This window comes from Saccopteryx leptura, chromosome 4 (genome assembly GCF_036850995.1).
Source record: "Saccopteryx leptura isolate mSacLep1 chromosome 4, mSacLep1_pri_phased_curated, whole genome shotgun sequence".
Taxonomy (NCBI): Eukaryota; Metazoa; Chordata; class Mammalia; order Chiroptera; family Emballonuridae; genus Saccopteryx; species Saccopteryx leptura.
In genome coordinates, this window is record NC_089506.1 from 121,053,832 (window position 1) to 121,076,544 (window position 22,713).

At 50.0% G+C, this 22,713-nt stretch overlaps 1 protein-coding gene and 1 long non-coding RNA gene across 4 annotated transcripts in view; one reads left to right on the plus strand and one right to left on the minus strand.

The window, feature by feature from the left end:
* The first annotated feature begins 2 nt into the window (after positions 1-2).
* Positions 3-2,426, plus strand: LOC136403027 (uncharacterized). The gene is made up of 2 exons (XR_010751067.1): positions 3-460; positions 2,137-2,426. It is a non-coding gene; the product is annotated as an uncharacterized lncRNA (long non-coding RNA).
* The window catches only part of RNF157 (ring finger protein 157), a 91,221-nt gene continuing 69,501 nt past the window's right edge, over positions 994-22,713 (minus strand). For 2 of the 3 annotated variants that reach the window (XM_066381275.1, XM_066381277.1), the window contains 10 exons: positions 22,491-22,650; positions 22,275-22,387; positions 17,948-18,186; positions 17,201-17,309; positions 15,439-15,550; positions 14,815-15,008; positions 14,490-14,552; positions 11,197-11,245; positions 9,332-9,442; positions 994-3,818 (listed from right to left, as the gene is read on the minus strand). In XM_066381275.1, coding sequence (XP_066237372.1) covers positions 3,697-3,818; positions 9,332-9,442; positions 11,197-11,245; positions 14,490-14,552; positions 14,815-15,008; positions 15,439-15,550; positions 17,201-17,309; positions 17,948-18,186; positions 22,275-22,387; positions 22,491-22,650 — 1,272 coding nt within the window. In that variant the 3' untranslated portion in view covers positions 994-3,696. Of the gene's footprint in view, positions 3,819-5,490; positions 5,532-9,331; positions 9,443-11,196; positions 11,246-14,489; positions 14,553-14,814; positions 15,009-15,438; positions 15,551-17,200; positions 17,310-17,947; positions 18,187-22,274; positions 22,388-22,490; positions 22,651-22,713 lie in introns of all 3 variants that reach the window. The other variant, XM_066381276.1, reaches the window with a different exon arrangement.

Genomic DNA, 22,713 nt, shown 5'->3' on the forward strand with positions numbered 1-22,713 from the left:
CATCCCTCTCCCGCGCCACCTAGCCCCCTACCCGCCACTGCGGCCGAGCTCCTCGCATTACCGCCGGGGGCCGCGCTCAGGACTCGGAGAAGCGCGCGGCCCGGTGCTGCCGCCTAGGCTCGGGCACCCAGGAGAGCCGTTCGCCCCAGGATCGGTTTTCTCGCCCTGCCCACTTCCTGTCCTGGCTACTCCGAGGCGTCAACGGCTCCAGGGACGCGGCCCCGGGCGCGGGCAATGCTGAGAGTGGGCTCAGACTCGGGAACCTTGTGCTCCCCCAGCACATTTCTTCTCCTTTGGGCTGCAAGTGGCACTTCCTCACGTTTCTGCGGCCTGTCCCTCTATCCCGGTCCTGACCGTCGGCTCTGGTGTCCGCGGGCTGGTCTGACTCTCCGGTCCGCAGCAATGGCCGCACGGACCGACCGCAGACACACCAAGGCGGCTAGGGTAATCCAGTTTCTCGGTAAGCAGCTGCCTCCCCAACCCTAACTTTCCAGAGGCTTCTGTGGAAGTGTTCTCCCTCCTTTACAGATAGCTGAGGAAGCAAAGCCGGCTGGTAAACTCAGAAAAGCCATGGGCTTTCCAAATTGTCCTAGCGGGGTCATTTGCCCCATTAATGTTATCAACCTTCAAGTGTCAGGGACTAAGGGTAGAGGGACACCAGAACTGTGGCCCTTCCTCCTCCCTTGCCCTGGCCTCCCTCCTGTCACCAGCTTTCCTGCTCTTCAATAATTGAGGAGCTGCAGTATTGGAAGTTCTCCGGTTTAAGGACAAGGGTGGGGCTGAGGGCTCCTTCCTCAGGCCTCTGCCTGGGAGCTGGAGAGCTGGAGTGGGAAGCCTGTGCCCAGGGGATGGCACATCAACTCCCAACCGGGGTCATGTCCATCCCTCCCCCCTCTGACTCTTCCAATTCTACATTCTCTTGAGTAAAAGTATTAAAGGGTGCTGGAGAAAGACAGGAACTTTCACAAACAAGCCAACTGCACAGTCAACAGCTCTCCTTCCCTTGTAAACAGTTTTATTCAGTTTTAAGAATCATGCAGCAATCCATAAATATTACATCATTGATGTCCCCACAGTAGTGTGCCCATGAGTGTAACTCCAGGGAGTGAGAGGGGTACACAGATGACAGAATAGTACACACACACTTGTTCACATCAGGTGTGCAGATCCTAAAGCAAAGTGAGCAACAAGTGTGCCAAGATCAGGTGGACAGGACACTAACTCTCTCCAGGTAAGATGGCTTAAAGTCTGTGGGTCTTTGCCCAAGAGATGTCCCAGCATAGGCATGAACTCTGGTGAGATGGGACTGGGTAGGGGAAAGAAAAGAGGCTCTGCAAGGAGGCCCAGGATCACCACACCACCTGGAGGCCATGGGAGAGCTCAGACCTGAGTGTGGCACAGAATCACAGACCTCTAGCTAGTCTGTGCCCTCATGTGAGAAGCCAGGCCCCACCCATTCTCTCTGGGTCAAACGCTTACAACACAATTGTGTCCAGATGACAGATGGTGCAGTAGGGTTGGCAGCTGCCCTGTTTCCTGATCAGGCTGACTGAGGACCAGCCTCTTTGGATGGGATATTTCTGCTTGCCAAAGATCTAAATAAGAACAAAGTAGGGGGGAATGGGACAGGATAGGAAGTGTCTGGAAAAGGACTGAAGGGCAATTCTATAATGCAGATGTCTTGGTTATGGGACCAAGGTGGAGAAGAATCTTTTTCTGAGCTGCTTCCTGGGAGAGGACACAGACCTCCCAGAAAGGGTAAAGGTAACGTCTTCCTCTTAGGGTTCCTGGCCACTGTGGCTACTGTTTACCTGCACCTCTTTCATCTCAGCTAACACCACACCATGAATACTACCTGCTGAGAGAGGAGGTATGTTTGTATGCCACCACCCCAGGCTAAGGGAAGCTCCCATTCCCTGGTGTTTCTGGGGCTCAAACTTCAAGGAAGTCAGGGAGTGAGGTTATTGCTCAGATCTTAAATATGAAAGGGGCTGAAAGAATGCTGGGGGAAAGGAAGGACATGAAGTGAGGCCTGAACCAGCCGAGTCCACTGCAGGATTTCAGAGAGGGTAGACGTGGGAACTCAACACAGAAACTTAGATTCCAGCTTGGCTCACATCACATCTGTCTCAACAGGCCTCCTCCCTGACCAGGCAGAACAAGAGCCACAACCATGAAGCAGTGTGAGGGTCACTATATGGCTGGCGGTGCAAAGAAGCCACATAGAAGGTACAAAAGATCCCCTGGGCACTGGGTTGTCTCTGAGGCCTTGATAAAGGCCCTGAGAAGTTCTTCTAGGACAATTCCAAATACTAAGAGAAGCCACCAGGATGGGCATAGCTAAGGCTCCACAACTCAGTGTCACAAATTATTGTATCCAACTTTGCTTCCCAAAACCGTATTCCACTGAATAACCTTTTTCAAAAGCCAGTTGACAAAGCACCTATCCAGGAGCTGTATGGAATCCATAACACTAGTGTTGAGAGAAGAGGAACACCAACAGCTTATGGCCTAGCCTTGCTGTTGCAGGCTTTTGTTTCTTTGCCTTACACTAGACTGAGGTGGGGTGGGCACATGATTTGAGTGCTATCTCTAAATCTCTAATGAACCTATGGAAGGCAATACCTCTCCTTCCCCTATTAGGCTCAGGAGAATTGATAGGCAGGGGAGGAGAATGTGGAGTGGGGAGGCTCCCAGGGATGAAGGCCCTCACTCTGGCCCCCAGGCCCCCAGCCCACTGCTGGCCCCAGCTCAGTGCTCTCCACCACTTCCTTTGAGGCTCCTGGGCACCAGTTGGAGGATCACTGGTTCACCCATCTCTCAGCTTATTTCTTCAACTATTAACAAAAAGGGGTAGACATGGGGAAACAGGGGTAAGAATACATTTCACAGGGCCATAGTGATGAAAGTTCTTGATGGTGTCTGGCACACAGAGAGGGTAAAAAATGTGTTTTCTGAAATGTCACCTTACGATGGAGGCCCAGGCCTTCATGAATGCACTTGATCTTAAGAATCCTCCTGAGGGTGATCATTTAATGGGGGGATTATAAGATTCACAGCCTCCTTCTTAAGCAGACAGACACATGAGCCATGGGAGCTTAGTTTACCTGCCAGAAGCAACAACTGTTTCTTCAACCAACCTTTTGGTTGCCACCATTTTCTGTTGTCCTTGAGGGAAACTCTACTTATAGTGCAATATTACTTTCCTTTCTCACAGGAGTCACCCCCCAACCCCACCTCAAATTGGAGGTTTCAAATTGGTTATGAGGTCCCAGAAACCAGAAAATGCCAGATAGGTGTAACAAGCCACTAAGACTCCAAGTCATTTTGGTCTACACTCTAAGGAGAGAAATATGCTTGAGACACAACCAGCATGTGGGCCTTGTCTCCACCTGAAGATCAAGATACAGTGGGAACATTCCAGATAGTCTCTGCAAAGGGTCTCCTGAGATGCAGCTCATTGAGTGGCTTCAGCCCACAGAAGAAAGAAAGCTTCCAGTCCCTTCTGAGAGGGGAGGGATCATAGTCATGGAAGGAGATGAGGCTAGGAGGAGCAGGATGACCTCAACATCTGGCTTCCACATGAGTATAAGTCTCCATGTGTCCTGCTGCGGATGCCCAGGAGGCTATTGGTCTCAGGAAGCCAGGATGGAATTCTGGGACAGAAGGGGAGCTCTGGTATGGGGGGTGGGGCTCTCAGACGGCCAAAGACCCCCACACACAGGGCCTGTTCTCAGCATCCTCCAAGCTGCTGGATGACAGGCGCCGGCGCTGTGTGTTCCGACGACTGACAAGGTTGTCCTCAGCCTGCCAGGTGCCTAGAAAAGAGAAAGGGAGGTTAGAGTAGCCAGACCTTTGGCCAGGTCCAACGGTGTCCCCAGCAGCTCGGCGTGGAAGCCAGTAGGATGTGTTACTTGAAACTCCTGTGCATGTACAGGGCCACAGTGCAAGAGCAACGGGAGGAGTGGGTGCTGTCCGGTACAGGAGCTGCTCCTGCCCACTGGGCCGGGTCTGTAACGGCCACTGTGGCTCCCTGACAGGGACACGCAGGATGTTTCCTGTTTTGAGAACTTGCCCTAGGATCCACTCCTGTGTCTTGTTTTGAAGTTGGCTTGCGTTATGGTGGACACGGAGAAAGAAACTGGGTCTAGCTGAGCTTTCCCTCAGGGCAGGAAGAAGAGGGATGCAGAGTGTTTGCTGTGAAGCCAGGGTAGGGCAGGAAGTGCCTGGCTTCCCAGCAGGGTGCCAAGGACATGGAGGGGCAGTGCCATGGCTGCAGCACCCTGTCTCTGCACCTGCTGTTCACCTCTTTCTACCCAAGTAGCCTACTGAGGTTTGCTGTCCATTGGTGCCTCCAACCTCAGGCAACACTAGCTGAAGAATTCTGGGGTCCCAGAGGTGTCATCCATTGACCACCTACCTCATCATCCCCCCGAATCTGCTGTGGCTCCTCTATGCAGAGCAGAGGCCACCTGTGCTAGACCCTTCTCTCCTTTGTACCTTGCCTCCAATCCATTACTACTCAGTCTGTTCCCTTCCTCGGACGTCTAAGCTGTCGCTGGAACAGCTGGGCTCCACTCCCGGCTCAGTACTTACTGACAGGATGGGCCCAGGCAGATCTGGGCCCATCCAGTAGTAATCCCAGTTAGATTACTACTAACTGAGGAAATATGGGAGAGTGCTGTGCGAGGAGACTGGCAGCAAGCACTCACCAGCCAGCGCCCCAGGCTTTATACCAGCCATCCTCACTTCCCCTTACTCACCCTCCCACCCACAACCTGGCTTCATCCAGCTGTAGAAGCTCCCTGGAGGAAAGGCAGGGCCTCCGCTGCCCATACGCTCAGGACAAAGACTGAACTGTAGGGGTTAGGAAGGCCACCCCTCCTCTGGCACGTGGACCTCTGAGCAGAATCCCCCACACTATGCCTTCACAAGACCACTCCCAGTGGGCACCAAGGGCTCCCCCAGCAGCCTGCACTGCCACCCACTTCTCACACTGTGCCTTGAACATCTCCATGGGACCGTCAGCTCGTCCTGGGCAGGGCCAGCCAGCTGTGGAGGATGGGCCTGTTCGAGGGAGTATGTTCAACAATGTGTGGGATTGGCCTCAGGTTAGGCCAGCCCAAGACAGGAAACCCTCTCATGGTAGAAACATGAGGATTCAGTGGTATAAGCTGCTTATTTTCCAGAAATGTCCTGGTATGATAATCCATCTTAAAGCTCTAATAACAGTCTGAGGAGGCAGACCCCAGGTAAAGAGAAGTGAGTAGAACAGAAAATTCTTAGGTATCTCTCACACCTGGCTGGAATTTGGAGACCTCTAGACCCTGGGGCACTGGAGTTGGGACATGGGTCAGCCATACTCTTTACCTCCAAGGGTGGCAATCTACGTGTAACAGACTGAAGAGAAGGCACAGCTGTCCTTTACGTTAGGAACCCCAAAAGAAAATGAGTTGCGTGTTCAGTCATATAGTTTGGTAGATCTCATACCTATTCCTCAATGTTTATGGGGCAGGACTCCGGAACTGCGGCTGTTTGGTAGGAAAGACCAAAAGCAAATGGTAAACAGGAGAGAAGACACAGACACGCATGCACAAAATAAAAACACCATCACTGCCAGCTCGGCAGGAGACCGTGGAATGATGGCTGCCTGCTCCGAGCTCACAGGAGCCCTTGCTGCAAACACTGCTAGAATCCTTAGCCAGGCCTACGACAGCTTCCTGCTGCACCAGCATCAAGACTCAGCTGTCTGTTCTCCCTGGTATCTTGATGGGCTTGATGGTGTCCTTTCCCCTGCAAAGGGTGCTGTCGAGCTCTCAGCACAACCTTGCTGCTGCTCACTGTTCACCTGGCCACAGAGAGGAAACCTGGGATGCCAGGGAGGACTTCCTGAGCCAGCGCTACCATTCTGTCCATCCAGCCCTTGAGCCAGAAAACGGAGCTTGGAGGTTTAAAACTCTTGGAGGAGACAGATAAAGGTGCTTTCTATTCAATTCCCATTTTAGGGAATCAAAAATGGGAGAGTGAACAGGCCCTGGCCAGTTGTCTCAGTGGTAGAGTGTCAGCCTAGTGTGCGGAAGTCCCAGGTTCGATTCCCGGCCAGGGCACACAGGAGAAGCGCCCATCTGCTTCTCCACTCCTCCCCCTCTCCTTCCTCTCTGTCTCTCTCTTCCCCTCCCGCAGCTGAGGCTCCATTGGAGCAAAGATGGCCCGGGCCCTGGGGATGGCTCCATGGCCTCTGCCTCAGGCGCTAGAGTGGCTCTGGTTGCAACAGAGCGACGCCCCAGATGGGCAGAGCATCGCAGAGCATCGCCCCCTGGTGGGCGTGCCGGGTGGATCCCAGTCGGGTGCATGTGGGAGTCTGACTGCCTCCCTGTTTCCAGCTTCAGAAAAATTAAAAAAAAAAAAAAAAAAAAAAGGGAGAGTGAACAGACCCTCTAGAGGCAGAATTTGGGAGCACATTTAGGGCCATTCGTGCACTCCTTTCCCGTGGCTAAGTTTAAGGCTATAATAGTTCAATTGGCTGTCAGAGTTTCTCTCCAGGGGAAAGAAAGTAAGCCGGATATTTCCTTAGAGACTATGAAGTATCAACTCTCTCCCAGGAGCATCTTAGACTTGGGTCATTCACTACCCTTGAATTTCAGGTCTCCATCAGTATTTTTAGATTTCATTAGATATGCCCCACTTTTGCTCAATGTAATCATTAAAAACTACATTTGTGTTTCCACTACTAAACCCATATTATCTTTGCTTTATTCCATCATTACCCTTCCCAGAGGATGGCTTTTCACAGGGTTACCACTGGTCCCCTTACCACTATCTTGCCAGCTCTGTGATAGTCCACCAAATTCCTTGAAACCACTGCTACTTAGTCTGGTCTTGAATTCTACTCTGCTCACTGCCTACACACGGCAATTCAGATCCTTCCCTTTGAGGGCTTTTCAGAACAGTCTCAGAGCACACCCACAGGACACCAGAGGCTTCTTAAGGAAAGACATAGGCACCCTCTCAGCGTCACTGATGAGTGGTGAGGATGGGGACCTGTGCGGTCCTTGCTGCTGGCTGGACCTCCTAGAGCACCATGAGCACAGGGAGGGTGATGCTGGCAGGGAGAGCGGGACGCTCCCCGGCCAGGGCCCTCCATGAAGGGGCGCTGTCTATCTGGAGAGGGAAACAGACTTAAGCAGAGACCCAGGGCCTGGGAAGCTGTCCTGAGGCCACAGGCCTGTGAGGAGCCCCAATAGTTGGAGGGCATCCAGTCACAGGACTTTACAGCTGAGGGGTAAGAAGCTTATTCATTCCATGGGACCTATCAAAGTGGACTCACCTGTCACTAACCCCAGGGATGCTTCCAGAGAGTCCCCCAGCACTTTGCTACCAGTTACAATGCTAACAGCAGAACCAGAGAAACATTTTACCATGAAAGCAGATAGGTGTTCCCTCTTCCGTAAGAGCCCTGGAGACCTCTGGTGAGGTGCATAGGGACCTCAAGCACTTACTCATGCGTCCCTCTCCCAACAGCTATCACAGGTGTTTGGTTCGTGTCTGGCCTCCACTGTGAACCCAGTTTAATCCCAGATCAGGTGGCTCCCTTCCAAGATCACCACAAGGAACACCAGGGGTCCTTCCTTCCTTCCAGGGCTCACTCCCCTCCCACAACTCTGTAAGTGGAATAAATGTCAACAAGCAGTCTGGCCGGAGGGAGTTAGGAAGAGGAGGAAGCAGAAGGAATAAGTTCAAATCTCCACCAGCATGGTTGGCTGAAACAATTCCCAGCAGCTCCCTCTGCCAAAAAATGGGGATGGGTTGGGGAGCCCCTCAAAGAAGGCAGGAACCTCGGTTCACTCCTGAAGGCCAGCGAGCAGAAGGTCAGTACAGCTGCCACAGACTCATGGTAGAGTGAAGGCAGAGATGTCATCTTCGGCCCAAACCAATCTTTCCTATCACCCTTGCACAGAAGCATCCCCATTTTACTGGAACAGGAATTAATATATCTTCGCAAATAATTTTTTCTTAAAAAATCTTAGTATATGGAACTTGAGCACTTGCTGGTTTGGAACAGAAACCCCAGCGAGAGCCTCCGGGATGTGTACAGGCCCAGCAAACTCGGGGGCGGGTGCAGCACAGCTGGGTGCTGGCGCAAAGCAAACACGAACTTTCATAAGGAGTCTAGATAACATAAATGAATTGAAAAACAAACCAGACAAATTTACACTTGGCAAAAAGACATGAAAAACAAATGGACAGACAGAAGTGAGGTAGAGAGTGGGAGGCAGAAAGTGAAGTCCAGACCTGGACCTGGTCAGCACTAAGTAGAAAATGACCCAAGAGCCCTTTGAAAGGCTAGAGAAAGCAGGCCCCAAGAAGTATGGCTCCCCGGCCACAGCCTGTGCGGGCTGATGGAGCGTGGCAACCACAGGAGGCTGTGTGGTTCCAACACTTCTGGTCAATTCGCTGAACGAGTAAAGCACTGGACCCATGATGTGACAGGGCTGCTCTGAGGTTGAAATAAATCTTCATTTCAGGGGAGTGTTGGAGAGATTACAAATAACACACGTGAAGGACAATGTCTGCCGTAAAACCTGGAAGGCAAGCTTGACCAAGTCCATTGGGGTAAGACTTGGCTTTGGAGAAGTGGCTTGTGGAACCCTTGATTGAGCACATGAGTTCGAAGGAGGTCAGTGCTCAATGTGTGATGAACATGGTTCATTTGTAGATCAGCCTAAGTTCAGTGTAGTATGGTAAGAAGGAATAAGGGGTACACTGACAGCCCTGATGAAATTTAAAGTCAGGGCTTCAGTCACCCTCGACCCCCGACCTCTCCTCTGGGATCCAGTGCTAACAAGTACAATGCAGCTGGTAACTGAAAGCTCACTGGATCCTGGAGCCTTTCCTAGTCTATAAAATGTTGGCTTTCAAATTCCTCCTTGATTCTAATGAAACACATTCCTTCTGAGGAGCTATGATGCTCCTTTCAGGGTCTCAGGCTCTCTTTCCAAGGTAGGGAGGGGCATCCACCTCAGAATTCCTGTTGAAGAAAACAAGACCAGGCCACCTGCCATGGGATCACATGATCACGATGGAGGCAGGCCTGGCAGGCAAGATGGGAAGGACAGGGACAGCTGCTCCTTTCTTCCTGTCCTAGCATTCTCCCTCAGGGCACAGAGCTCAGGGGTTGTCCTGAGCCTCCTCACTTCCTTTCAGCATCTCAGCACAGCCCACGGCTTCTTGCAGGAGCTGTAGGGCAGGGATGGGTATCCCCCGGTGAGAGCAGGGGTGTGAGCAGGGGAACATCTCCCACCAAGTTCATGTTCAGCAGACTGCCACTCACCGGGTAAGCAGACCTCAGAGCACAGCTTATTGTCCAGTGCTTTCACGCTTGCGATGTCATAGTCATTGTTATTGTCACACTCCATACCTAGAAATGCGCATGTCCTCTGGCCTGTAACGGAGTTAATGCAGTTAGACAGGGCCTGACTGGATTTTTCTCTGCTTTGCTGTCCTTAAAATAAAAATCTTAAGGATGGAGACAAAAAAAAAAAAAAAATCAAATCATGTGCTTAAAGAAAAAAGACAGTAAGTAAGTGGGTAAAGAGTAGACAATAAAGGAATCAGGTTATGTGGGTATGTTCGTGTTCTCGAGCTATACTGCTCTGTTTCCCTAATTGGTCCCTTTCCACCCGCTGTTCCACAGCAAGTCGGACCCCTGGGGAGGGCTGCTGAATGGGTCATAGGCTCCATTGGGAATGTGACCCAAGTGGAGCTCTGCTGGAAAAAGCTGGGGGACCTGCTGGTAAAGCTACCCTGCTCCTGCCTGTTCTGTCAGTGCTGTGGGGTGTGCTTATGACAATAAGGTTCTGCAGATGCTAAATACCGAATGACAATTAAAGGTCCTAGGTTCCATAATTTTGTATATCAAATCAGAATCACTACATTCACAAATTTATGACTCATTCTGTTAGGAGACTTATGAAATGTTATTTTGACTATGTTTTAAGGGACTGACCAGAAACCTATGGACATGTGAGAAGGGAAGGGGAAAGTTTTAGAAGTTATTTTTTTTCAAGCTCCCTCTTCTTTTCTGTGGTGAAAAGAGGAGGAAGAACTCTAAGTCCATTGTGTGGGCTGGCTCTGGAACGTCAGGGGGAAACCCTGTAGCCCTGCACTTGTCAGAAGCAGGTCCTCTATGGGGGGAATGGTCATAAAGGGAGCCTTGAGCACGGATGACATCAACCTAGTTGCTGAAGTGCCCAACCCTGTCTCCGGCCGGCATGCAAGACCGTAGCTGAGGCACAGCCTTAGTGGCCATCCCCTCCTTCAGGGCTACTTGGCCAGGCAAGAGCGGTCAAGTCCGCATGCACTCCCCTGAACTCCCCAAGCAATGGCCAGCGCTACAGCAGAAGCAACTAGGATGACATCTGTGTCCAGGCTGGGGACCAGGTCTGCTTTGGAGGTATCCTTCTGTGGGAGGCACCTCAGGGCAGCAGAGGGGAGAGACACTGGTTCCTGGAACACATGGTATTCCATCTCCAGGTGGGCCATTCCCAGCCCCACCCCCTTCTCCCTACTCCCTTGCCCTGCGGATCATCCTTTCTCTCCTAGCGGCAGCAGAAATGACATTCTTCCAATGGAGGAGAAAATCAAGGCCTGAATTACTGTAAGGAAATCATTACAATAGCTCCAGAACCCTTGTCTCTACTGTGCCTTCCCTGTGCCGCTGGCTCCTAAGATCCCTGTTACTGTGACATCAGCTACTTTCTTTGCTAAAGCCAAACCAAACCAGCAGCCTAACAGTCCTTTCACCCAAGTGGAGGAGCCTATTTCACTGTGGCTACTAAACCTGGGGGCTGCTAGAGCAGCTCCAGGAGACTCAGCAGAAAAGCCGGAGCAGGAGGGAAGGTGATAGGTGTTGCCTGAGCAGCTTCACAATCTAGCAATGCAAACGGAGAATTCCTAATGTCTTCTGCGGCATCCCCACCCTGACAGCCTTGGCGCCGAGCGCAGAATGAGCTGGGATGGCCACTGCAGTCCTCAGATACCATGCTTGCTTTACTCTTCCGTCCAGAAGGTAACCCTTTCCCAATGGCACACCACTGAAGAGTGCCGCCAACTCATGCCAGGGGCCCCCTTCTGTATCCTGGAAAGAACACCCAGAAAAGAATCTAATAGTAAGGAGCAAAAGACCACGTGTTTTACCATCTTCTTGTGTGGGCGGCCCATCGTCTTCCTCTATAACATCATTTCCCTACAACAGAAGGAAGGTGCTATGAGTCTACAAAACAGTAAATGAGTAGAGATGACCCTTAAACAATGCCTAACCACCAACGCAGTTGAAAATCCGCACAGTAACTTCAGTTGGCCCTCTACACAACTGGGTTCCCAACTGCAAACTAAAAATACAGTTGAGGCCCTGGCCAAGTAGCTCAGTGGATAGAGCAACATCCTGGTGCACTGAGGCCACAGGTTTGATGCCCAGTCAGGGCACATATGAGAAGCAACCAATGAGTGCACAACTAAATGGAACAAACTGATGCTCGTCTCTTTTTCTCCTTTCCCCCTCCTGTCTCTGTCTCTCTCTCAAATTAATGAAAAAAATAGATACTTGACTCTGAACAATGAGGGTTTGAACTGTGCTGGGGTTTTTTGTTTGTTTGTTTGTTTGTTTTAATTTTATTTATTCATTTTAGAGAGAAGGGACACAGGGAGAGAGAGAGAAAGAGAGGCAGAGAGAGAGAAGGGGGGAGGAGCAGGAAGCATCAACTCCCACATGTGCCTTGACCAGGCAAGCCAGGGGTTTCGAACCAGCGACCTCAGCGTTCCAGGTCGATGCTCTACTCACTGCGCCACCACAGGCCAGGCCTGAACTGTGCTGTTCAAAGTGAACTATAGAAGCATTTTTCTTGGTCTATTGAGATCTTGCTTTTAGGTGTATCCTGTTTGTCTCAAATTTTTATTTTAAAAGAAAAGGGTCGACTGTATATTCATGGGCTGAAGACCAAGAACTAATCACCCTAATGGTATTTAACTCCAGGGCTGATTTCAAGGCATACGCTGGGGATGCCTAGGAATCAGGCAGAGGCAGAATTGGTTTGGCAAGCACAGTGGCTTAGAGGGATGAGATCTGAGGCACATTTCAGATGCAGGCTAGAAATGTTGGGAATAGCCACAGTCATAGTTTAGCTCAGGGGTCCCCAAACTACAGGCCCACGGGCCGCATGCGGCCCCCTGAGGCCATTTATCCAGCCTCTGCCGCACTTCTGGAAGGGGCACCTCTTACACTGGTGGTCAGTGAGAAGAGCATAGTTCCCATTGAAATACTGGTCAGTTTCTTTTTTTTTTTTTTCTTTTTTCTTTTTTTGTATTTTTCTGAAGCTGGAAACGGGGAGAGACAGTCAGACAGACTCCCGCATGCGCCCGACCGGGATCCACCTGGCACGCCCACCAGGGGCGATGCTCTGCCCACCAGGGGGCGATGCTCTGCCCCTCCGGGGCCTCGCTCTGCCGAGACCAGAGCCACTCTAGCGCCTGGGGCAGAGGCCAAGGAGCCATCCCCAGCGCCCGGGCCATCTTTGCTCCAATGGAGCCTTGCTGAGGGAGGGGAAGAGAGAGACAGAGAGGAAGGAGGGGGGGGTGGAGAAGCAAATGGGCGCTTCTCCTGTGTGCCCTGGCCGGGAATCGAACCCGGGTCCCCCGCACGCCAGGCCAACGCTCTACCTCTGAGCCAACCGGCCAGGGCCAGTTTCTTGATTTAAATTTACTTGTTCTGCCTGACCAGGTGGTGGCACAGTGGATAGAGCGTCAAACTGGGATGCGGAAGACCCAGGTTCGAGACCTCGAGGTCGCCAGCTTGAGCGTGGGCTTATCTGGTTTGAGCAAAAATTCACCAGCTTGGACCCAAGGTTGCTGGCTCAAGCAAGGGGTTACTCGGTCTGCTGAAGGCCCGCGGTCAAGGCACATATGAGAAAGCAATCAATGAACAACTAAGGTGTTGTCTGACCTGTGGTGGCGCAGTGGATAAAGCGTCAACCTGGAAATACTGAGGTTGCCGGTTCAAAACCCTGGCTTGCCTGGTCAAGGCACATATGAGAGTTGATGTTTCCTGCTCCTTCCCCTTCTCTCTCTCTCTCTCTCTCTCCCCCCCCTCCTCTCTAAAATGAATAAATAAATAAGAAATTAAAAAAATATATTAAAAAAAAATATATATATAACAACTAAGGTGTTGCAATGCGCAACGAAATACTGATTGATGCTTCTCATCTCTCCATTCCTGTCTGTCTGTCCCTGTCTATCCCTCTCTCTAACTCTCTCTCTGTCTCTGTAAAAAAATTAAAAAAAAATTGATAAAAAAAATAAATTACTTGTTTTTTATTTTAAATATTGTATTTGTTCCCATTTTGTTTTTTTACTTTAAAATAAGATATGTGGGCCCTGGCTGGTTGGCTCAGTGGTAGAGTGTCGGCCTGGCGTGCAGGAGTCCCGGGTTCAATTCCCGGCCAGGGCACACAGGAGAAGTGTCCATCTGCTTCTCCACCCCTCCCCCTCTCCTTCCTCTCTGTCTCTCTCTTCTCCTCCTGCAGCCAAGGCTCCATTGGAGCAAAGTTGGCCCGGGCGCTAAAGATGGCTCTGTGGCCTCTGCCTCTGGCGCTAGAATGGCCCTGGTGCAACAGAGTGATGCCCCAGATGGGCAGAGCATCGCCCCCTGGTGATGCCGGGTGGATCCTGGTCAGGCGCATGCGGGAGTTTGTCTGACTGCCTCCCCGTTTCCAACTTCAGAAAAATACAAAAATAAAATAAAATAAGATATGTGTAGTGTGCATAGGGATTTGTTCATAGTTTTTTTATAGTCCGGCCTTCCAACGGTCTGAGGGACAAGGAACTGGCCCCCTGTGTAAAAAGTTTGGGGACTCCTGGTTTAGCTCATACTGTTTTCTATGGTGGAAATAAAAGTCCAATGAAAATAGTGAGATCATAAAACTTGCAGAAATTCCTTTGGATCGCAAACCCTATCCAGATATTCTTTTGAGGATCAGTATGACAGCCCTCATGTGAGATGGGCATTTCAAGAGCCTCCCACACACCTTAGTCAAGGCACTTCTCAGGCTGAACTGTAACCCTGTCTCCATCCTTGCTGGGTACCGGCAGGCAGAAACCAGGTCACTCAGGTCTTTATGGCCCCCAGTGCTGGGCAGTGCCTGTGACACAGCCATCCTGTGTAAACATTCACTAAGCGAATGAAGGACAAACGTGTTCTTGAGGTCCAGGGTCGCTCCAGAACTCATTTTGTGTCTGTTACACCAAGACCAGTGCCCTTTGTTAATCAGATACTCCACCGACCAGAGTGTACAGTGGCTGCTCCCTTCACACCATACCTGATGCAAATGCCACCTGGGAAGAACTGTTCCGGGACAGCCCCCATCCTATCTGCCTCCCCAGCCAGCACCATGGGCCCTCCAACTGGGAAGGTGCAGCTCCACCCCCGTAAGTATTACCTCTGCGTCTTGCTCTTCAGCAAGGCCCACAAAATTGCTATCTGGAGACACTGCTGGTATCATCTGCAAAAGAGTAAAGACAATGAAGGCACAAAGCACTTTGCCTCCACACCCTGCTCACCTGGCAGCAAACTCAAATCACGTCCTCAGGACAGAAGCAGTGCCAAGCAGGTCTGCGGAGGAAGCCTTGGGTCACTGTTCCCATCTCTGGGCTCTCCCTCGGAGCACAGTGGGGGCTCTGCAGACGTCCTTGGCAGACCTTTCAGTGAGCTAGTTGGGGTATGTCACACAGTGTGGCAAGCACAACCTCATGCCCCTTCCTTACCTCTCCTTCCTCTGAGGTGGCCCTGCTGGTAGCCAGCGGGGAAGGGAGAGCCTCTCCCTCATCTTCGGTGCCAGTGCCCGGGGCGATATAGGAGCCAGACATGGAGGAGACTGTGTCCGTGCTGATTTGGGAGTGCTGGCTCTGGGAGGACACCATGGACATGACCGACTGGGCCAGACTGCTGCTGGCAGGGCCTTTGGAGACAGGAGGTGAAGGGAGGAGATGGAGGTCAGGCCTGGGCTCTGGGAGCTGAGTGAGGAGCGAAGCACTCCCCCTGTGCCACGCGGAATGGACACAGTGGCCTTACCTTGCCCTCACCTAAGAGGTTTTAGATGGAAGGCTTTGGCTTTGCTCCTTCATATTTAGAGCTCAGAACGCAACCTCAGGGATCAGAGATTTGCAGGACTGGAAGTAAGATGGCTGCTTGTTCCTCAGCTCAGCAACACCACCACCACCCATGCCAAGAGAACAAGTCCCCAGTCCTCTCAAGTTGGGTCTACTAGTCAGCAGCTTTAATGTTAACTTGCTGCACTAGGTCTGCTCTGGAGGAAGTACTGGAGCTGAAAACTAAGCTGGGGGGGGGGGGGGCGGGAACATACCATCCTTCCCTGTTCCCTCGTGTACCTTCTGGGGAGGAAATTGTGGAAGAAAGAGGTGTCCCTGTGCAAGACGACTGGTCAATGGCTCCTGATGATGACAAGGTAAGATTCTCACTGTCTGGAGTGATGCCACATTCCTGGGACAACAGAGGGAGCACAAGTCAGACACACTGGAGGACTGGTGAAAGGTCAAGGGGCGTGGGGAAAGTGGAGGAGGAAAGGGGACACTGGGAGGACAGGTCCCCATGGTCACAACACCAGTCACATGCAGAGGCAGGGCAGTTTTTCTTTTGTCATGACTTCTCTCCAGCCCTCGCCTGGACGGCTGTCCCCCAGGGGAGGTGCAGCCTTCAGTCAGCACATCCTGCGTGACAGGCACAGCAGCTGCTGGGGCCATACAAAGACTGCAGCTCCGGTGACACAGGTCACCCAGCAGCTGTGACATGGGAACACCCCAGGTTTCTCCGGGATTATCAACAGCTTTCCTTCTGAAGGAAAAGAAAAGCAGCAGAGGCCTCCTTGCAGGCTGGGCATCGCGGCACGGATCTAACGCAACGCCGCCTTTCCCCAGGGCCTGCCCCCACACCCACCTATCAGTCACCTGGGCAGGCGCTCTCACCTGTTCCAGGCAGATACAAAGTCTGCAGGCTCTATCTCCACAACCCACTCTCTTTTCTACAGGCAGGCGTTCTTTTCTGATCATAGATCCACATTCCCTGCAGCCTGCACTCCTGGAGCACTTCCTGTCTCAGTCTGTCTGCCCCTACCCCAGCTGCACACCTCAGGCAGGTGGGCCTCCAGGAAACAAAGCTGTCACAGAGCCAGAGACCCCCTCAGAGCCTGCACTTGCCCCTCCTCCCATCCCCATGTTCCTCTTGGCTTTCCCTTCATTCTAAAAAGTGTCAGGACTCAGTGCCTGGTCCTCCTTTGCACTTTCCTTGGCTTCCTGCCCTTGACTCTTTCGCATTCTGCCATGGCACTTCATTGTTTCTGCTGTGGCACACTTGTTTCCCATCATTCAGTTCATTTATTCGTTCAACAAACACTTATCTGAGCAACAGTTACGTGCCAGACATGATGCTGATATCCATGTACATGTCCTGTCCCCACTAGACCATGAGCTCCTGAGGATGGGAGCCTGCCTGTCATCTTTGTGTGCTCCACGGAACCTAGCTCACTGCCCTGCCGAGAGTGGGTGTAAAAACCTCTGTTAACTCAAGTCTGTGAGGGTGCACAGGTCTGTGAGGGCAGGAAGTCCCATCTTCTCTCCACTGCACTGCATCCCTGCATGGTGGCATCCCTGCATGCCTCTCAGGGCTTTTCTTTTCCACCTGCTGCACCTGTACTCAGGACTCTCTGCTCCCAGATGTCTGCATTGCTCACTCTCACACCTCATTGGGTCTCTTCACGGACCACATTTTAAAGAGAGCAACCCTACCTCTGGCCTTGACACTCCTTTTTCCCTTATCAGTCACAGCGGCCCATAGTGCCATCTGACACACACTTTACTACTGCCTTCTGTTCCCCACCCCACTATCAAGAACATAATCATCACCAGGCGGGGACTTTTGTGGTCTCCTCACTGCTGCGGTCCTGTGCACATGGAATAGTAACAGGTAAATAAAAAAAACAGGCTTCGTCGTGAATGACTGAATTGACCGAAACCTTCGCCGCCATTTCAGAGGGTGTTCACTGGGGTTTGATGAAGGAATAACAGCAGGGGGACCTGGAGAGGCACGTCCTGGATGGAGTCCAACACCCCAGAAAGGGAGGGCAATGCAGATTACCTCTTCAAGCTGCTGGGAAGACGGTCTCTGAGAGAGATGTGTCTCCGATTCGCTGCAGGAATGCTCATTTTCCTCTTCGTGCAGCACGGAGGAATTCTGGGAGATGGACCTGTGGACATCCAGGGAATAGCAGCTAAGCTGATAGCTGGGTAAAGAGCAGAACATACTGACCAGACCTTGCAGGAAGAGGAGGACTGTGAGGGGAACCCCTAATCATGAGTGGGCAAGAGCACTGGGAAGACACTGAGACCTCTTCTGGGTGTAAAAAATCTGAGTTTTCTCTTTCTCTTCCATAACTTGTGTCTGAACCATTGACACTTTTAGTGTGTTAATATTTTCATCTATAAAATATCTTCCTTTACCCTGCCACAGAAAGCTCATCGTGACTTGTGCCTGGTTGAATTTGAATGCTTAAAAGATATGTATCACCAGGTTGCTTTAGTCTTCAGACTAAACGATGCCCCTATACTCCATGCCTGCCTCCTCATGGAATGCATAATAGATTTGTCTATCTGGGTCCTCCCGAGTCCTGATGTGTCATCTTATTTTCCTTTCCTAATGGATGGGATAAGCTTCCTCTGGGTGTCAGCTCCAGGTCTTTAGTGAAATAAAAGCTCTGGGAACAGCTCAGAGGGTCTCCCCTGTCCCAGGCACCCAGGACAGGAGCCAGCGCTGAGGAGCTGAGGGATGATGGTAAACACCGTACCAAGAACCCCAGGCCAATACGGTTGAATGCCAGCTACCCACTTGGAGAGACTCCTTTTGAGCTTGAGTCCTTGGCTGCTGCAGTCAGACAGGCGGTCGAGGGGGGACAGCGTCCTGACGGGGGGCAGATGGCCGTCATTGCCATACGCAGGAAGCATTCCTGAGAGGTGGCCATCTCCAAGCACATGGAGTGGAGGGACCGCTGGGGAAGGGGTGAGTGGCCCGTTGAGGGCCTCCAGAAGCGACACCACTTCATAGCCTGGTGGAATGTTCTCTGAGGACTAGCGGGATCAGACATGTTGAAAATTAATCAAATGATCGTGTTTCTTACTCTGCACTAGACAAATGTCTTCTTTTACATCTGCCCTGGGGCGGGGGGCAGAGGTCTGTCAATAAAAGCCTCTGTACTAGAGGCCTGGAAAGAAAACATGTCAAAGGACCACATAGTCCTAGATTCTGCTTATAGATGAACTCCTGCTAAATGGTATCTATTTTATGATTATAATGGACATATACTATATTTCCCCATATATAAGGTGTGCCCATGTATAAGACGCACCTTAATTTTGGGGCCCAAAATTTGAAAAAAAAAATGTATTACATGAAGTTATTGAACTCAAGTTTTATTCATTATAAAATTCATACAACTTGTCACTGTCAAAACTCCCATCCATTAGCTTGTCCTCATCTGTGTCGGATGACGAATCACTGTCTTCAACAATGAGCACATAAACAAGCATGAAAAAGTGGCAAATGCAAGTAAAAAACCCCACTCTACAACCACTATATAAGACTCACCCTGTTTTTAGACCCCAAAATTTTCAAAAAAGGATGTGTCTTATACATGGGAAAATATGGTATGTTTGTTACAGGGAATTTGGAAATTAGAAAAGAGGGGGGAAATGGGAAAACCATCAATAAATCACTCACAGTGAGCATTTTATTAGCATTCTGTGTACTTTCTTCCAATTTTCCTCTCTGTATTGTTTATATAGTTATAATCTATCTGTCCATAACAATGTTATATCCTGCTTATTTCACTGAATAGAAGTATTTTCCTTTACACATGTCCCCTCTTCACAGACACCAAATATTCCTAACAATCCCCCTGTACTGGGTATTTCATTGTATCCAACATTCTGACTGTGAACAACATTTTGAGGAACACCCTTGTGAATACATCTCTTTGTTTCAGATTGTGTTCTTGGTATTAAATCCTTAGACCTGAGATTACCAGGTATAAATGTGTTTAAAGTTCTTGATATATATAGCTGGGTTTTTTTTCCAATAATCTTTTTAGTTACTTTCCTAAAAGCAGGACAGAAAATCTATTTAATTCTACCATTATGGGCTCTGGCCAGTTGGCTCAGTGGTAGAGCATCAGCTCGGTGTGTGAAAGTCCCATGGCTTGATTCCCAGACAGGGCACACAGGAGAAGTGACCATCTGCTTCTTCACTCCTCCCCTTCCTCCTTCTCTTATTTTTATTTTTATTTTTTTACAGAGACAGAGGGATAGACAAACAGGAATGGAGAGAGATGAGAAGCATCAATCATCAGTTTTTCGTTGCACATTGTGGCACCTTAGTTGTTCATTGATTGCTTTCTCATATGTGCCTTGACGGTGGGCCTTCAGCAGACCAAGTAACCCCTTGCTCGAGCCAGCGATCTTGGGTCCAAGCTAGTGAGCTTTTGCTCAAACCAGATGAGCCTGAGCTCAAGTTGGCGACCTCGGGGTCTCGAACCTGGGTCCTCTGCATCCTAGTTCAACGCTCTATCCACTGCACCACCGTCTGGTCAGGCCCCTTCCCCCTTCTCTTTCACTCTCTCTCTCTTCCTCTCCTGCAGCCATGGCTCAAATGGTTCGAGCAAGTTGGCCCTGGGCGCTGAGGATGGCTCCATAGCCTCACCTTAGGTAAAATAGCTTAGTTGCCGAGCAACAGAGCAGCGATCCCAGATGGGCCAAGCATCGCCTGGTAGGGAGCTTGCTGGGTGTATCTGAGTCGGGGTGCCTGCAGGAGTCTGTCTTTCTGCCTCCCTGCCTCTCACTTAAAAATAAATAAATAGCCTGACCAGGCGGTGGCGCAGTGGATAGAGCGTTGGACTGGGATGTGGAGGACCCAGGTTCAAGACCCTGAGGTCGCCAGCTTGAGCGCGGGCTCGTCTGGTTTGAGCAAAGCTCACCAGCTTGGACCCAAGGTCGCTGGCTTGAGCAAGGGATTTCTCAGTCTGCTGTAGCCCCCCAGTCAAGGCACATATGAGAAAGCAATCAATGAACAACTAAAGTCTTGCAATGAAAAACTAATAATTGATGCTTCTCATCTCTTTATTCCTGTCTGTCCCTATCTATCCCTCTCTCTGACTCTCTCTCTGTATCTGTAAAAAAATATATATATATAAATAAATAAATAAATAAATAATAATTCTACCATCATGAAGTATCTTTAAAAAGGCTTTAAAAGGCCTGACCTGTGGTGGCGCAGTGGATAAAGCGTCAACCTGGAAATGCTGAGGTCGCTGGTTCGAAACCCTGGGCTTGCCTGGTCAAGGCACATATGGGAGTTGATGCTTCCAGCTCCTCCCCCACTTCTCTCTCTCTCTCCTCTCTCTCTGTCTCTCTGTCTCTCCCTCTCCTCTCTAAAATGAATAAATAAATAAATAAAATTTTTAAAAAGGCTTTAAAAAAAAGGTTTTTAAATTTGAAAGGTGAAAAATGATATCTCCTTTAATTAGCACAATGTTGATTTTTAATGTGATTGACTTTGAAAAACATTACTTAACCAGCTATGTTTCCTCTTCTGAGAATTTTTTGGCATCCGTGAGTATTCATCTACTGTTCTATTCACATGAGCTACAGGAAAAATATGAGCCTTTTCTCTGGTGTCAATGCTGTAAACACATTTTTTTCTTTAAATGGTTGGTTGTTTGCCTTTTCATTTTGGTCATCTTTTTTTTTTAATTTATTATTATTATTATTATTTTTACAGGGACAGAGAGTCAGAGAGAGGGATAGATAGGGACAGACAGACAGGAATGGAGAGAGATGAGAAGCATCAATCATCAGTTTTTCATTGCGACACTTTAGTTGTTCACTGATTGCTTTCTCATATGTGCCTTGACTGCGGGCCTTCAGCAGACTGAGTAACCCCTTGCTCGAGCCAGCGACCTTGGGTCCAAGCTGATGAGCTTTTTGCTCAAGCCAGATGAGCCCGTGCTCAAGCTGGCGACCTTGGGGTCTCGAACCTGGGTCTTCCACATCCCAGTCCGACGCTCTATCCACTGTGCCACCGCCTATTCAAGCGATTTTGGTCATCTTTTATACATCTAAAGTTTTACATTTTTTATGTGGTAAAATCTGCAGTCTGTTTTTGTAGTGTACTGTTGTTTTTAAGGCTAGAGAGACCTTTTCCCATCCAGATTCCACCAAAGAGTTGTCGATAATTTATTCTACATTTTTTGGATTTTATATTTTTATTTTATTTTATTGCAAAAGAGAGAGAAAGAGAGATGAAGGAGGGAAGAGAGATGAGAAGCATCAACTTGTATCTGTATCACTTTAGTTGTTCACTGATTGCTTCTCATATGTACCTTGACCAGGGGGCTCCAGCTGAGCCAGTGATCCCTTGCTCAAACCAGCAACCTTTGGGCTCAAGCCAGCAACCATGGGGTTTTGAACCTGGGACTTCAGTGTCCCTGGTAGAAGCTCTGTTCACTACACCACCATCAGTCAGACTAGTCTCGGTTTTTAATGTTTGGTTTGCCTGGTTTGTAATATAGTTCATTAGTTACTCCAGGTGAAAGTTGTTATCTGGTAGGGCTTAAAGTGCTAAACTGATTTTTCCTTCCCAAATAGCTAACTAATTATCCCAATACGGCTTACTGCATGATAAATCTTTTCCATTGGCAAGTAAATCTAAGGAAAGTCAGTATCTGTCAGGCTAGAACTACAGGGCTCAGAGGCAAAGTGATATGGGATGCGGTGATATGGGACAAAGACACATAGTTACCTTCTTTGAGGATTCAGATAGAGACAGTAAACTGTACTCCAATCTGAAAAGACCACCCCCTTGTTTCTGCTTAGGGGAGATCATGAGTTGGCACCACTAAGAAAGAGCAGGAGGGCTCCAGGCATGGTCAACACTAATTGGACACCACATTCTCAAGGAGGAAAGGGGTTTAATGATCTATATCCAACTTTCCATTGTAATACAGGTTGGTTTTAATGTAACATGGTTCCAGCCAGCTCACTAATCACTTCCACTGCCAAGGCTTAACTACTGCTGCAAAGTCAGGCTGGGGGTGGGGTGTGTGTGTGTGTGTGTGTCTGTGTGTGTGTAGAGACAGCAAGAAGATTCAGTGTTTGCGACTTACCGAGTGCTCCTCTGAGTCAGATGTCTGGGATGAGATGATAGGGTTAAAGCTGGTTGGGGACAAGGGGCCCAGTTTTTTTCTCATGGCTCGGATCTGAAGTAGTGCCCGGAAGGCTGTAAAGAAGAGGAAGGGCAGTCAGGACATCTGGGGCAGGAGTCAGACAGAGGCTGTGATCCCTCCCAATGTCCATTGGTTTGAGGACCCGTAGGGGCTTACGCAGTCGGCAGATGGGGCAGTTGTTGGCCTGGTAGCGCAGGGTGTCTGCACAGGTGTTACACAGACAGAGGTGGCGACAGGGCAAAATCAAGGTGTCCCGGACATCCGACAGACACACTACACACTCGGCACTGTTGTCATTCACTTCATCCTCGGCCACCTGGCCAGGAAACAGAAAGTCAGCCAATGACCAAAGACGCATACTTTCTACACAAGTCAGTTT